The 16991-nt window shown below is 37.8% G+C and overlaps 1 protein-coding gene across 2 annotated transcripts in view; it reads left to right on the top strand.

Moving 5' to 3' along the window:
* Positions 1-16991, top strand: part of LIN7A (lin-7 homolog A, crumbs cell polarity complex component) — a 58642-nt gene that overhangs the window by 23868 nt on the left and 17783 nt on the right. The window contains exons 1-2 of one of the 2 annotated variants that reach the window (XM_058191545.1): positions 1656-1728; positions 8785-8903. In XM_058191545.1, coding sequence (XP_058047528.1) covers positions 1683-1728; positions 8785-8903 — 165 coding nt within the window. In that variant the 5' untranslated portion in view covers positions 1656-1682. Of the gene's footprint in view, positions 1-1655; positions 1729-8784; positions 8904-16991 lie in introns of those variants that run through there. The other variant, XM_058191546.1, reaches the window with a different exon arrangement.

Below are 16991 nucleotides of genomic sequence, written 5' to 3'. Positions count from 1 at the left end.
TTATATCTTCATCCACTGCAACCTTTGGATGAAATTGCATGATCAAACCATTCTAAATACAAAGCTATAAAAATGAGGGTTGTATGTGACTCACCACTTTTGTCTAGATATCTATGAGTATGTGTACACAAACATTCTTCTCCATATCAGTGGTTCTGTGAGTGTGGCTTGGTGGGCATGGTGTGGCTTAGTGGGCGTGACTTGGTGGGCATGGCAGGGGAAGCATACTGCAAAATCTCCATTCACACCCCACTCCTGGGGGAAGGATATTGCAAAATCTCCATTCCCACACCACTCCAGGGCCAGCCAGAGGTGGTATTTGCCAGGTCTCCAAACTACTCAAAATTTCCGCTACCAGTTCTCCAGAATCTGTCAGAACCTACTGAATTTCACCCCTGCTCCATATAATTTTATGTTAATACCAAGTTACAGCTCATTATTTGCAGCTCTTCTAGTGCACATGTCAAGTGTTAATGTTTTCAGATATGTATGGTTATATATCTTATTGACCCCTTCTTCCAATCACTTCTGATCCTTTTTCTTTCTGATCAAATCCGTGTATACCGATATGCATATATGTTACTATCAAATCCAAAAAGATAATTTTTTTAAAAACCCTGCATCATTTAAAGATGGGGGGAGTTATCCCACCCCCCACACATGTGCACTTATGCACACACACGTCTTGATAAATTTGACTTATCTGGAATTAGTTGCTCTGACTATGCCTCCAATTGAGTGAGTTGTGATGTTCATTACTGCTCTCAGCTTGTGGTAATTCTTGGCAGCTTGGATGAAATGAATTACTTGATCACTCAGTGCTGAAATGTCACAGGTGAACTTGCTGGCAAGAGCAACCTCTTGAGGTCCTCTAATGTATAACTTCGTCTCCAGGGTTTCTAGTTTGCACACTGGACAGTAAATACTTCAGGAAAAGGTGGGTGAGTAGCTTCTTTTTTGCTTCCCCAGTTTCTCTCATCATGATACCTTCAGGCATGGTAGATGACTCCCATCATCTCCTGCCCTGGCTAATATAGGGGGAAACATCTGCAAGATGCCAACCAACCAAGCTCAGAGAGAGCCAAGGACTCCACATGGGGGGGGGGGGGAATGGGTTGCAACAGGTTGCAATCAGCTGAGCCCCCCTGCTGCTTTATCAGGCTTGCTGGCCCAATTCCTTGGTTCATCTCGGGTGATCTTCTTCTGTTCTGCCTTGTAAGCACCTGCTGTGATGCCCGACATAATAAGGATGCCTCCGTCTACGGAGACCCGCAGAACCCTTCCGAGCCTCTCGGTTCCCCGGAGTTCCCTTGAGCCTTTGCACTCTCGGCCGTTGCCCAGGGATGCGAAGGACCTCGCGGTGACCCTGCCTCGCCTCCGCCGCTCTTTACCAACAGGCCGTTTCCCCACTGCCAGACCGCTGCCTTGTGGTGTCGCGGCGGCGCGCACAGCCTCGATCGCGCCCTTTTCCCACCTCTTCCCTCCCCCCCCCCATTTCTCTCTTTCACATTCACATACACACCGTTTAGCATCTCCCGGTCTTGCCCCCCCTCGCCTCCCGTCCTCCTCCCTCTCCCTTCCCATCCTCCCGTAGCCCCTCCTTGCCCCCCCTCCTGCTCCCAATTACACTCCCGCCCGATGCTGGAGCCCGGCGTCATTTCAGCTTCAGCCGAGCAGCAGACATGGCGACGACGCTGACAGCGGTCCAACCGCTCACTCTGGACCGAGGTAAGCGCTGCTGTGCTCGGCGCCGCGATCTGACGTCCGCCTTCCTTCGCTTTTTCCCCACCTGTTCGGTGGCAGAGAGTCAGGGGTTGGTTCGGGGGCTGGATGTGGTTTTCGTCTCCCCAGATCCAACCTCAAGAGCCTTCGCTACGGTGGACTCCCCGGAGGCGATTTCCCGGAGGAGCGATATATTGCCCAGCCGGCGGCAACGTGTTGAGGTTGAACCGCCCGGCCGCTTCCCCGCGGGCTCTTCCTCGCCCCTCGCCCCTTATGGGAAGCGCAGCGGCAAAGCCACCAGCCGATTGGGACCCGCTCTTGCCCCTCCATATCAGCCCGGAGGACTTGAGGCAAACGGAACGGGACCACCTTCAGGGTCGCGGTGGTGAACGAGAAGGGAAGGACCGGGGAAACTTTATTTCCGAGGCTTTGGGTGCCCGGGTGCCAGTTTGGAGAAGCAGATTTGGCATCGCGGAGGGTCAACAGCCAGATCAGATTTCCTGGAGACCTTGGCGTTGCCTGTGCCAACATGGCAGGTTTCAAAGGCAGAGAACTATCATTACAAATAAATACAGCCACCCTCCCAACTGGCAGTTAGTAATGTGGGGGAGACGCTTGTTCCAGGCATAAAGAAAAGGGAACATTGGGAAAGGACAACATTTGGACTTCTGTCACTGTTTCACCCAGTAGAGCAAAAAGATATTTATTAATCTGATTTCCATAACTTTGACACTAAGGGCTAGCATCCCCTTATATACTGCTATTTATAACTGCTCTCTATCAATAGGTTATCCCCTGTGGTGGAAATGCTATGGATTATGTTTTGTACATGATGGGGTGAGAGGGGGAACATGAGTCAACCCCCCTTTTCCTTTTTCATTCAATATGTTAATCTGAGATGAGAAAAATGTCATAGATTTGCAAAACTAAAATTTGAGGTGCAGTCCGTATCGCATGCCACTGATAACCAGTTCACTGCAAAATGCAGGTGCCTTGATTAGAAAGGTGCCATTCTAAAGCTATCAGGATGTTTGCAGTCCACATTTCTGAATGAAAGCAGAAGCCAGCAATTTGGCTGTAATTAAATCCTCACATACTTTTTTTTTTTAGAAGAAAATGTTGATTGACAATTCCAAAAGATAATGAAGTTGAGGGACAGATAGATTAACAAGTGGAGTGGAATGAAAAGAAGAGCAGGTGGAAGAGACAGAGGTGTGAAAAAGAAATTTCAGTTCAAGTATAGAACTGCATTTGAAGGTGGGGGGAATCCCTTAATTCAAACCAATTCTCTGTTTGCCCAAAGGAAACATCACATTCTCTTAATTAGAATATAACGGGGGGGAAAACAGTTTACGTTCTTATTTTCTTTTTGATACTACTTGTCGCCTGTGTGACCCAGGAAGTAAGTTCTATTGATTTCACTGGAACTTCTTTGTAATATTGCCACTTTAATAAATCAATATTCAAGAGCCTCAAAATATTTATTTTAAAATCGAAATACAGTATAATTGAAGCTTCTTAGGGACTCTTAAAACTGTCCTTAATTTTAAGTAATTAAAGAATTACAATAAATCCCCAAATTCCTGCTTCACCCTCAGTGTAAAATTCAGATTCTCTGTGTAAAATTCAGATTCTCAGTATAAATTTGAATAGCTTGTTGGAGTGTAATGAAGAACCCTGGAATTTATATGTTGCCAAAGCTTACTTAAAATTCACTTCTGAAATGGACAATTCATGATAGCTAATTCAAAAAGAATAAAGTGTTAGCAGTAGCACTTTATTGACAAAAAAGGATGTCTGTTGCTTCCAAATAGTTAGAAACTCAGTGTGTAATCTGCAGTTTCATCCCAGTGAACTACTTTAAAGCAAGACAAATTAATTCTTAGCAAAAGGTTAAACAGATGGCAATTTATTAGGAAGCATGGATCTTTTTTTCCAAAGGACAGTATGACTACCACATACTATAGTCATTACACTCTGCACTTATTTTTTTTATTTACAAACGAAATAGAATTGTAATTACTCTTAACTTTTTATTTTATATGTTTAAGTCGCAACTACAACTTTAATGAGAACGTACCGAAAGTGGTAAGTAATCAGCTACACAAAAGTAGAGTACAAATATTAATAAATAAAATACTAGGGGAAAAAGCTATCCTTAAATTACATAAATTTATCACGTTATTCAGGTCAGAATTTAATACTGATGTTATATTAAGCAAAATTAATTACTTAATTAGAAGCTACTTAACATTTCACATGAAACTGAAGATAATTGTTCATTAATAAATGCATTTGCATAATGAAATAATTATCACATAAGTGAAATGAAATAAACTCACTCATATATGAAAACAGCCATGAGCAGTTTTTAGACAGGCATGCAAACCTTGCAAAATATGTAGCCTAATAATTTAAAAAGAGATTATTCTTCTCGTTAGCACACATTGAAAGGCCCCTCTCTGAATGCTCTTCACGGTCCTAATAGGTAGAGGTCAGAACTTTTCTGAAGAATGTCCATATGAATTCAATTGGATCTTTTCCTTTAAATGTGTTTAAAAGGTAAAGGTTCCCCTCGCACATACATGCTAGTCATTCCCAACTCTAGGGGGCGGTGCTCATCTCTGTTTCTAAGCCGAAGAGCCATCACTGTCTGATGGCAATTCTGTGGTCATGTGGCCAGCATGACTAAATGCCGAAGGTGCACGGAACACTGTTACCCTCCCACCAAAGGTGGTCCCTATTTTTCTACTTGCATTTTTTATGTGTTTTCGAACTGCTAGATTGGCAGAAGCTGGGGCAAGTAACGGGAGCTCACTCCCTTATACGGTGCTAGGGATTCAAACCGCCAAACTGCTGATCTTTCTGATCGACAAGCTAAGTGTCTTAGCCACTGAGCCACTGCATCCCCTCTAATGTGTTTAGAAATGTTCCTATACATATATTTTAGGACATTAAGTTACACCACATTTGGAATGGTTCCAGAATTAGTCATGCGTAGAATAAACCCATTTAAATCAATGAGGGTCATAGTCACATGGACTTAATATATTGATACTTAGTCAATGACTTTGCTGGCTGGATTGTGGCTTCTTACATGTTTGCTATTCTCCATACACAAAGCTCCTCTCTATTCTCAGTTAATGTTTTTTATATTCTATCATTCAGTCTTCCCCACTATATGTCAGATGATCTTATGTATTCCAAATCCCTTAAACCCTGGAACATCCACAATTCAATCTTCTAGTTAATTGTGTTCTGCCTGTTTCCAACTCTGCCAGAATATGTCTGTATAGGCTAAATGATAAAGCTTCTCAGATTCAACTGTAAAGTGATTACATCTTCCATTATTTTGAAAATATATTCTACATAATAAAAAAATAAGTCAATTTGTGCTGCTTTAAGAAACTGTGTGCTGACAAGAATTGCAGACAGAAGTTCATGTGCTTGAGATTCAGCTTAATCTACCAGTGAAAATTTCTCTAGTTTGAAATAATTTAATGCAAATTTTGGATATCATATATAAAGGTCTCTATTAATGGGGAAAAGGCAGTATAGAATCTGAAAACCACATGTTCCTTCCATGCTAAATTCCCTACAAAAGTGTTTGAACACTCTCAGCTACCTGAGCTGAACCATAGGAATCATTAATTTGACAGTACCACTGATTTATTGGGAAATTCTAGACATACTATAAACCATACTACGGTAAAAATAACTACTTTTCATTGATAATTAAGTGCAGCTATGTACAGAATAAGGGTATGACCTCATAAATGCAATCTAAAACTGAACTTTCAAATTAGCTTTCAAATGGGAAAAGAGAGGAGGAAAAGAACGTGGCTAACTGGAAATTAGCCAAAGCAGATAAATTAATATAATGATAGCTACTTTGAAAAAATACATTTGTTCATTAAAATATATCTATCAACTTTAAGTTACATAATGAAAACAGTGAAAATTCCATGCATCCACATTGCTGCTTAGAAAAGCAATGCCAGCAAATTACAGATATTAGTTGTATCTTCTTTTAAACTTATTTACTTATCAAGTTGTCTATTAATTTTTAATCAAATGTATAACTTGTACAAAAGACAAGTGATAAACTGAATTGAACTGAATTTTAAACCATATAGGCATTAATACATCAGAGTAGGACAGTGGAATTTGTAAAAAAAAAAAAAATTATCCTATGGTTTCTCAGAGCAAATCCAAATAGGGAGCATGGAGTGCTTGAGACAGTAATGGTTATTTTCCTCCATTGCTTTAATGAAGCAGATGAACATTTTGAGTGATATTGCACAACATCATCACTGATTAGATTTATCCAATATCTTTTAGAAATAAACAGACAGCTGAGAGCTTACAACCGGAATGAATGAACAGGGGATCAAACAAGGACAGGGTTTGTTTGTTTTTTCTCTTTTGCAAAAGGAATGAATGATGAGGTTGATCTGTTAAGTTCTAGGGAGGGTTACAGTATTTGGTTTATTGTTCAATTTAGTGTTTTATATCTGAAGATGTGTGTTTGCTTATTTGCAAACACACAAACTATTCATCTGGTATTAAGGACAAAGGTAGCTGCTTCAGACTGGTGGAACTGCATTTCCCGCCTAACAACTCAGACAACTCTTTAAAAAGCAGGACAGGTAGCTGAGAGTGTTCAAAAATTTTGGAAGGAATTTAGCATGGGAGGAACATGTGGTTCTCAGATTCTGCTGATAAGAAGAATATATCTAGCATGTGTTGAAAATAATTTCAAGGCTCATAAAGCCAACTGATCATTATTCATTCCTGCTCAGCATATGAGGTTAAACAATCCAATATTTCATTAGACAATAAGTATGAAGTCCTAAATATTTAGATAAAGATTTTAGAGAGCAAATAGTATTTCATTCATCTTTCCTTTGATGCTTAAAAAATGAGAAGCAAAAGTAAGATCCTGGAAAAGAAATATTAACTAAGAAGATAGTATTGTCCAGAAAGATTTGGACTTCTAAACATGGACATCACAAATGACTCGTAGGCACAAATGGGATGTACCTGAAAGAAGTAGAGAAAATGCAAGGGTAGGGAAGAACCTTGTAAACACCCCTTAACAGCACGGCTTTCAATTACATAGGTTGAAAGAAAGAGGCCCTGATTCAGGTACATAAAGATTGCACATAATAGTGAAGGTACAAGGCAGAAAACATTACTTAGAAATCCTCAATATAGGACATTAGGGAGACCAGTAGAGGTTAACGTTCCACATCTTCATTATCTATGTAGCAATGAACATAGTGGCAAAGAGGAAGAACTTAAATCCTACATAGTAATACAAATAGAATTTTATAGGTATCATGGAAATATAGAGGGATTAGAGTTGTGACTGGAGTGCTTGTGGAAAACAAATTTTAACCAAATATTTAGAAATGCAAACCTGAATTATCCAGAACTACAGACCAGTTAATTCTGGGCAAGCTTCTAGAGCAGATTTTTAAGCAGTACATCTTCAAAACAGAAAAGAGTAAAAAGAATGCCATCATCACAAGGAGCTAATGTGGGATTCTCAGTAAGGAGCCATGACAGTCTACCCTTATTTATTTTTATACAATGACAGGATTAGTAGATCACAAGAATATTGTATTATAGATGTAGTGTATTTTGATCTCAGTAAAATATACGATACATTCTAAATAGACTACAACTACTATTGACAGGTATATGTGAACTAGCTACAAGTAATGGCATCCAAATAATGGTCATTAGGGAAGGAAATGTCAAGTAATTACTCTGGGTTCCCTCATCATCCCAGTGCCCTTTGGCATCTTTGAATTAACCAAAGGATGAAATAGAAGGATGCTCATTAAATTTGTAAGTGATTAGCTAATATTTTAAAAAATATTTAAAAATCACAATTCAGAATAATCTTGACATATTTGAAAGACTGTAATGCATTAAATTGAATGAAATATATCCCATCATCCAAGTATTTCAACTCTCTTTTCACACTGAATAAATTTCCTGGTTTTGTCCTATGGGCAGGTGAAGATTATAATTATATATAACCTTGAGTTAGATTTTGAGAAGCTTAGTATTTTGAAGGTTGCCAGCGCAGAATAGAATAGAATGGAATGGAGTGGAATAGAATGGAATGGAATGGAATGGAATGGAATGGAATAGGATAGAATTTTTATTGTCCAAGTGTGATTCAACACAGAAGTAATTTGTCTTTGGTGCATATGCTCTCAGTGTACCTAAAAGAAAAGATACATTCATCACGAATCATAAGGTACAACACTTAATGATAATCATAAGGTACAAATAAGCAATCAGGTAACAATCAATATCAATATAAATCCTAAGGATACAAGCCACAAAGTTACAATCATACAGTCATAAGTGGAAGGAGATGGGTGATGGGAATGATGAGAAGATTAATAGTAGTGCAGATTTAGTAAATAGTTTGACAGTGTTGAGGGAATTATTTGTTTAGCAGAGTGATGGCCTTTGGGAAAAAACTGTTCTTGTGTCTAGTTGTTCTGGTGTGCAGTGCTCTATAGCATCGTTTTGAGGGTAAGAGTTGAAACAGTTTATGTCCAGGATGTGAGGGGTCTGTAAATATTTTCACAGTCCTCTTTTTGACTCATGCAGTATACAGGTCCTCAATGGAAGGCAGGCTGGTAGCAATTGTTTTTTCTGCAGTTCTAATGATCCTCTGAAGACTTGTATCTGTCTTGTTGGGTTGCAGAACCAAACCAGACAGTTATAGAGGTGCAGATGACAGACTCAGTAATTCCTCTGGAGAACTGTATCAGCAGCTCCTTGGGCAGTTTGAGCTTTCTGAGTTGGTGCAGAATTAACTAATTATCTAGGTAAGCAACTATAGGAAAAACAAAACTGCAGAACTGAACTATATCATAATAAAGTAAAAAAGTTAAACTAATTCTGTGTGGTAAAAATTCACTTTATAATATTTTAGTTGAAACAATATATCTCTCTCTTCTCTCCCCCCCCCTCCTCCTCTTCTTCTTCTCTCTCTCCTTCTCTCCCCCCACCCCCTCATTTGTATCTGTTCAGATATTGCCAGAGCAATTGAACTACTAGAGAAACTTCAAGAATCGGGAGAATTACCAGGACACAAGTTACAGTCGCTTAAAAAAGTACTGCAGAGTGAGTTTTGTACAGCTATCAAAGAGGTATGATAATAAATTTTTGGCAAAACATTCTCTGGGGGTGTGTGTGAGTGGAAAGCCCACTGCTGTTAATAGAGACAGAGTGAACACACCATTTAGAAGACCTCTGTAACATGCCAATAAATAAATACTGCTCTAGAGAGTTTCTGGAAATCATTGGCATATGTCCACAATCAATGCTGCAATAATAAAAATACTTTTTTGCATAAAAATACATAAAGTCTGATCTGACATAAACAGAACCCACCCTCCAAAATATTTTATACTGGGGATTTAGGGGATACCATTACATCACACATGGAGTGCAGGCAGAGGAATTATGAGAACAATCCAATGAAGATGTAGTAATTATTAGTTTCTTGCTACATTTTTTTGTTCTAGCGTGCAAGGAGATTTGCAGAGCCTACAGTGTTTGTTGGAGATAGCTCTCTAAAGATGAGCTCTAGAGAGAGCTAAACAGGAAAGTCCAGTCCAATTAATTAATTAATTAATTAAATAAGTAAATTAAATAAATAAATAATAATCTCCTAACCATTGTCTCAATATCAAGGCAAGCACACACTGAGTATGTTAGTGCTCACAGATCAATGATGGCTACATCACTGGATTGATAGACCCAGAAAAATATGATTATCAATGTAAACGTAAATACATTTACTAGGAAATAGAACTTATTAAGACCTAGGGTGTTTATTCAATTACAACCTGTAGGAATTTGATACATACATTTGTAATGTTTTATATGAAAAATATAATTTTGATTGTAACCTTCCTTATTTTTAAAGAATGCTGATATATATTATTACATATAGGCACTTTCTTTTATTTTTTCCCCAAATAATTAAAACTGATTGCTATAAATAACTATGGCTTTACGAATTTACCAACTCATAGTCAGTGGTAAAGCATTAAGGTTTCAGTGATTCACATGCTCATTACAGAATCATTTTCCCCCTTTCACTTAAATAAAGTTGGGGAATCAAGGCAAATCGAATATATGGATTGAAATAGTATTCCCAACTTTAAAAAACCCTTGAAAGCTTGGAAAATGTAAAATTGGTAGTCCTGGGTGTCATAACTTTTTTACTATCATAAGCAGCATCCACGGAAATTCAAACAAACATTTTAAAATAATTTATATTCCACATATCTTATGAAATGTCATTGTTCTTGTTTGAAAACCTACAATATCACATGGCACAATTTCAAAAGTAATTTTGTGGATCTATGAGATTTTGACATTGCTTTTTACAGTAGTATTTTTTTGTATTCTTATTTGATCCATCATGCATAAAAGAGTTATTGAACCCTAATATAAATAATACTATTCAATGTTTTAGAGCAGATTCCATAATAAAGCCCTTAATAAGGGCCGGGATAGCTCAGGCAATAGAGAAGCCTGTTATTAGAACACAGAGCCTGCAATTACTGCAGGTTCGAGCCCGGCCCAAGGTTGACTCAGCCTTCCACCCTTTATAAGGTAGGTAAAATGAGGACCCAGATTGTTGGGGGGGCAATAAGTTGACTTTGTTAAAAAAATATACAAATAGAATGAGACTATTGCCTTATACATTGTAAGCCGCCCTGAGTCTTCGGAGAAGGGCGGGGTATAAATGTAAACAAAAAAAAAAATTGAATCAACCAAATATTTCAAATTGATGACAGAATGTATATAAGTTGGTCTCTATATCAGAAAGCATTAATACCTCAATGACATTGCTTAAATACTTTTTCATTTTTATATGTGAAAAAGTAGCAGCTAACATATAGCAAAACTCAGAAATTACTTAAATTGATATTCACTATTGGTTGAATGAACTAAAAGCTATTTAGCCAGAGCTTGACAATTGACTGTTCTTTACAGGCTGCTGATTTTTTTGTTCCTGGTAAAGAATAAAACAACCTAAAAGCATCTTTGCAGAACACTCTGCAAAACTAGAACTACTGCAAAAAATGGAAATGCATCAGTAGTGGTTTTCACTTACCTTCGCTACCAGTTTGGAACTGTGTGTGCACACGCTCGCTTCACATGCGCAGCACTTCTGCACATGCACAGAACTTTCTGCACATGTGCAGAGCATCTGTGATGATGTCCGGGTGGGTGTCCCATCACCACAACTGGTTCACCCGAACTGGGGCAAACCGATAGAAAACCACCACTGAAATGCATGTTCAGTCTGCTTATTAACTTTCATAATCCATTTCTCTAAACTTGGTGGGAAGGAAAATCACAATGCCCACTACAGAACTTGATCAATTTATACTTTTCCCTTGTTTAGGCAACAAGAGGGTTTGGGATTCTATAGATTTAAGGAATTCCTCAGTAGCACCCAGTCTACCCCACCAGCAGAACCCACTTCTGCTGATGGAATAGCATTACTATTCTATTCTATGGCAGCAAGAGGTAAACTTTTGGCAACTAGCAGCTGAAGGCTCCAATAGATGGCTGGAGGTGCTGTGATATTGCTGAAATGGACAGTCTGGGCTTTCCAGTGGGATTATTAGTTTGGAGGAAGGAAATTTAAATTAGTTTGGACTAGCTTAGTCCAAAACTAGTTTGTACTTTTTACTTACATATAGTTTTTCAGTTGATGGCTGCCTACAAAAAGGCAGTCAACTCCTGGGAATTCCCATTATAATGATGAATGTTGTGGGGAAGTGTATATAGCTTATGAACTATTTAGAACATTGTACACTCTGCCAAAGACTGGCGTGACATATTATACGATTGCATTCTGAGAAGTTTATGTGTACAAATAATATACCAGCATACACGATTATTTTTCTTTGCTCTTAACTTTCTGGTATTCATAGAATAAAGATAACTAGCTCACAGTTTTTTTAAAAAAACACTTAACAATTTAGAATGTGCCTAGTGACTGTATTATCAGTTTATGGTCATAACTGATTAATTTTTAGATCATTACTTAGAAGCTCACTTTAGTGCAAGTAAATGGTGAAAGTTTGCACTCTCCTTAGAAAACAAATTATTTCTTTTAAAAACCCAAATCCGCTTTAATCAACATTTTATCATCAGCCATGATGGACAAATGCTTAGGAAGTATCATCACAAAGTGTACATAACATGCTTGATAATTTCTAAACTCCAAAGTTATAATTGATTCTCCCGTCTTTATTCCAGACATGTGGTATCATAACATCAGGCAACATATGGATATCCACAAGTGAAATACATGTTATGAGTAACATTGGAGACTGTCCAAAAATGAGATTCTTTTTTTGATGAGATTTCTAAGTAAAATTCTTATTCTTCTAAGTTCCATTCTGTTTCGGGTTGTCGTTGGTCTCTAGAGCAACTACCAGAACAGCATGGAATCTTATTTTTTCTTATTTTCTTATTTTTTCATAATATTTTGTATTATTTATGGTTATATTATATTCTGATATTCTGGTCCAGACAGTTTAAAACAGCTGTTATAATTACATTTTGCATGTTGTTGGCACTCATGGCATAAATGTAATGCCCCAGAATGTAGCAAAGCTGGCTGGGAAATTCTGGGAGTTGAAGTCCACCAGGCTTAAAGTTGCCAAGGTTGGGGACCCCTGGTATATATGATGCTGGTCAATTGAAAAAAAGAAAAAGAAAAAATCTTATCATGAGAATGATAAGCTCATTCAGCTATAAGCTCATGGGCATGCTCATTCAGAAATGCAAATACATGGTAATGTTTACTGTGATGAAATGCCAAACAGTCCTTGGGAACACAGAAGGGACAGCAAGAGCATTAAAAGAGGAAACAGGTCTCTTAAAGAAGAGATTCATGAGTTCAGGGGAAGGAGGAAACTGTAAGAAATTGACTCTGTGTAATTCCTTAATTGTATTAGATATAAGCTGATCTGGAGAATTGCTTTGGTGGGTCTTCAAGATTGTGTACATTACCCTACTAGTGATAAATACCAGAAATTGAAATTATTTTTATTTTCTGCTTTGCCAGCTTCACAGCTGACAATTATTAATCATTAATGACACAACAATTGTTATCTTTTAAATATATTGGTGTCATTCTCATAGCTTCATATATTTGATTGCTTGTATATAAGCAAGTCTTCTTTGCCCTTCCTTGTCCTGTTTAAAAAGTAGTCTAGCTCATTCACTGCTATGTTCTCATTTGGTACCTTTTGCATTAGGATAACAGGTTCCATAATGTGAGTTAAGAATTGGTCTGTATTGCATATAATAGACTGTATTAACCTTGTTAATATTTTGTTCAAGTACTTGAACAAAATGTGATGAATGGAATACTAAATATGCCCTGTGAGAGAACAGGAATTGGCTAGTTTTAAATCAGTTCAGGGGCATCCTTCCTTGTATCTATTCAGTACTTATATACAGTAGAACCTCTGGACACGACCATAATTCATTCCATAACTTTGGCCACAACCTGATTTGGTTGTGACCTGAACCTAATTTTGGAAATTTGGCGCTTACAAAAAAATGGCGCAGAAGGGAAAATCGGCTGCAGAAAAAAAATTGTGAGTTTTTTGGTCGGAACCCGATGTTGTGATCAGACGCGTTCGTGACCAGAGGTTCTACTGTACCATAATTTCTTAAGTTAAATGCTCCATTATAATTCATCCTTTATGTAACTTTTAATTAATTCTCTGTCATGAAGCTAAATGGGAAACTATAAAATGAGGTATAGGAAACACGTTGTTTCTTTTACAGATGTTAGTTACACACTGACTTGTCAAGAGAGATATTTTAAACAACAGTGCTTCAGGATATTTAACTCCAAATATAAGGATTGAAATTAAATTCAGAATGAAGTCAATATTCATAAACACTCACACCCACACCTACACCCATAGACACACAGTGATAAATTCCTTCAGAAAAAAAAGTATTAACTTACTCATTTTTCATGTGTTCCCATCATATGGTCTGTAATTAAAAATGTCAATCCTCCTAAGAGCTACATGAGTTCATCGCAAGTCTGGGATTGTTAATAAGTCATCATAACCACTGCATGAAGCAAGATGACACGTAGCTTACCTGCATAGCTCCCAATTGTTACAACATCTGTTGTAACAATGTTTGCTTCCCAGGGGTGACTGCTATCAGTATCCTGAATGAAACATGTTACTTTTTTCAGATGAAAAAAAAAATGCCACAATTCCAGCACAGCTTTTAGGAACTTGAGACTCCCCCCGCCCCCCGCCCCCCCCGCCCCCCAAATCTGTATAATCAATCCTTTGGTTATTCTTGCTTTTTATTAGTTACTTTTTCTGGCAATCCTGTCCAAGCTGAGCTGCTTCCCAATCATCAGCCATAATGTAAAAGCTTTTCAAAGAAGACATTGAAATTTTTGGGATTTTTGGATAAAGAAACTCAGTCTACCACTGAGCAAAAATCATTTGCTTTTATTTTGATAAGAGTTCCCAGAGCAATGTACCCAAAATAAAATTGAAAAGCAATTGCAATGTAGATAAAACAAGCCAGAAAAACCCTAAGACACAGACAAGCAAACAAACCTAACTTCCTGCCCTTTTCACATTACAGCTTAACTAAGGAATTCCAGGTATAGCAGTGCTGGCCCTTGAATCTAGCAGTCCTCCTCTTAATGCTAGGTCAGCTGATGACAACACACCCATTATTTAGGATTTAATCCTGGAGGAGAGTGCTAACCTCGATTTGTATTATGTAGTCTGGATGGTAGAAGACAGGCCGGTTTATCTGCTGCAGCTCATTTCATTGAACTAGTCCATGTATCAGTAGGATAGGACTGGATGGCAAGGAGGTTGAGTTCCTAAAATAGGAATTTCAAATACAACGATGGCTTGGTAGCTCCACGATTTTGCAGAGTTATTTGCAAAAATGAGTCCATCAAACACATATTCATACATACGATACATTCAATTACCAAAACCAACATCAGCCATAACAAACTTCGCTCACGTCCCGATTTATCCATATTGCAAAGAATCCGCTCCCATGAACTCTGCTCAGAACTTAAAAGACATCAAGAGCAAGGACATACTGACTTATACGTTGACTACCATGCTGACTGTATCAAAAGAAAGTCCCACAACCCACATCCTAACATCCAATCCTCCTCCATCCAACCCCCCATCATCCAAAACTAGGTACGCATGCCCCTGACTTCCTCTATATCAACTACTACTGATCTTAAATGCAAGCTACTTAATGCAAGAAACCTTGTAAATAAAATACCCAAATTCCTTCTCTTACTAAATACAGCTATATTCGACATTATATTTGTCTGTGAGACTTGGCTGAATACATCCCTCCCTGACTCCATTACTACAGTAAGAGACTATCATGTTTACCAGTCAGATCGTGAAATCCGTGGAGGAGGTGGTGTCGCTATCTTCTAACAAAAGTCTCTACATCTAAAAAATATTCAAGTTACAACTTGATCTTCCTGAGACCATTGTCTGTGACCTGTCCTTAAATACCACATTTCGATTCTTACTTTGTTACAGAGCCCCAGATTACGACATCGAACATGCGAACAAGTTAACTTCACTACTAACCTGGGCAGCCTCCTGCCCATACCCGATAATCTTTCTTGGTGACATTAATTTATCACTTATTAATTGGGCCCTAAATGAATGTACAACTGAACCTATACATGCAACCCTGTATAATACTGTAACTGATCTAGGACTTGTTCAACTAGTAACAAACAACACTAGACTCAACAACTGCCTTGATCTCATCTTCTTAAAATCAATTTATGGACTACAAATAGAACCATTCTCCAACAGCAACCACAGCATGATTGACTTTTGTCTCAACTTACACTGTCTCAAAAATCATAATGATGGGATTCCTTCATTAAAAAAGAACTATGATCTCATAGACAATGAACTCTAATACCTTGATTGGCAAATTCTATTCTCTGGCTGTAATACTGCTGACATCCATTACAACATTTTCTTGCGTGAAGTCAAAAGAATTTTTTTTATTCATTTATTTTGTCATAACAGTATATATAAGCATTAACATGAAATAACTATATAATATATAAGCATATATATGAGCATAAGTATGTAATAACTATATTAATTGGATATAATGAAGAGGAACAATAGGACAGGGAACGGTAGGCACATTTGTGCTCTTATGCACGCCCCTTATAGACCTCTTAGGAATGGGGTGAGGTCAATAGTAGATAGTTTTTGGTTAAAGATTTTGGGATTTTGAGAAGAGACCACAGAGTCAGGTAATGTGTTCCAAGCATTAATAACTCTGTTACAGAAGTCATATTTTCTGCAATCAAGATTGAAGCGGTTAACATTAAGTTTAAATCTATTGTTTGCTCTTGTATTGTTGTGATTGAAGCTGAAGAAGTTTTCAACAGGAAGAACATTGCAATAGATGATTCTATGAGTTAAAAACAGGTCCTGTCGAAGGCAGCGGAGTTCTAAATTTTCTAAACCCAGGATTTCAAGTCTGGTGGCATAAGGTATTTTGTTGTATTCAGAGGAGTGGAGAATTCTTCTTGTAAAATATTTGTGGACAGGTTCAATTGTGTTGATATCAGAAATGTGGTATGGGTTCCAGGCGAGCTGTATTCAAGAATTGGTCTAGCAAATGTTTTATATGCTCTGGTTAGTATTGTAGTGTTTTTGGAAAAGAAATTACGTAAGATTAGGTTTACAACTCTTAGAGCCTTTTTTGTGATGTAGTTGCAGTGGGCTTTGGCACTTAGATCATTTGATATTAAAACTCCAAGGTCTTTAACAGGGTGGGGGTCATCTGTAAGGTAATGTCCATCAAGCTTGTACTTAGTGTTTTGGTTCTTTTTTCCAATATGTAAGACTGAGCATTTGCTGGTTGAGATTTGGAGTTGCCAAGTTTTAGACCATTCGGATACAAAGTCAAGGTCTTTTTGAAGGGTAGTTGTGTTGTTGTTGGTGTTAAATAGTTTGACATCATCAGCAAAGAGAACACAATTACTTGTGATATGGTCGCAGAGATCGTTGATGTATAATATGAAGAGCATTGGTCCAAGAACGCTGCCTTGGGGAACGCCACTTTTGACAGGAACAGGATTTGATAGAGCATTGCCAATTTTGACCACTTGTTGTCTGTTTGATAGGAAA

Source organism: Ahaetulla prasina, chromosome 7 (assembly GCF_028640845.1).
Source record: "Ahaetulla prasina isolate Xishuangbanna chromosome 7, ASM2864084v1, whole genome shotgun sequence".
Classification (NCBI taxonomy): domain Eukaryota; kingdom Metazoa; phylum Chordata; class Lepidosauria; order Squamata; family Colubridae; genus Ahaetulla; species Ahaetulla prasina.
Note: the sequence above shows the minus strand (reverse complement) of the source record. Positions and strands in the feature narration are given on the sequence as shown.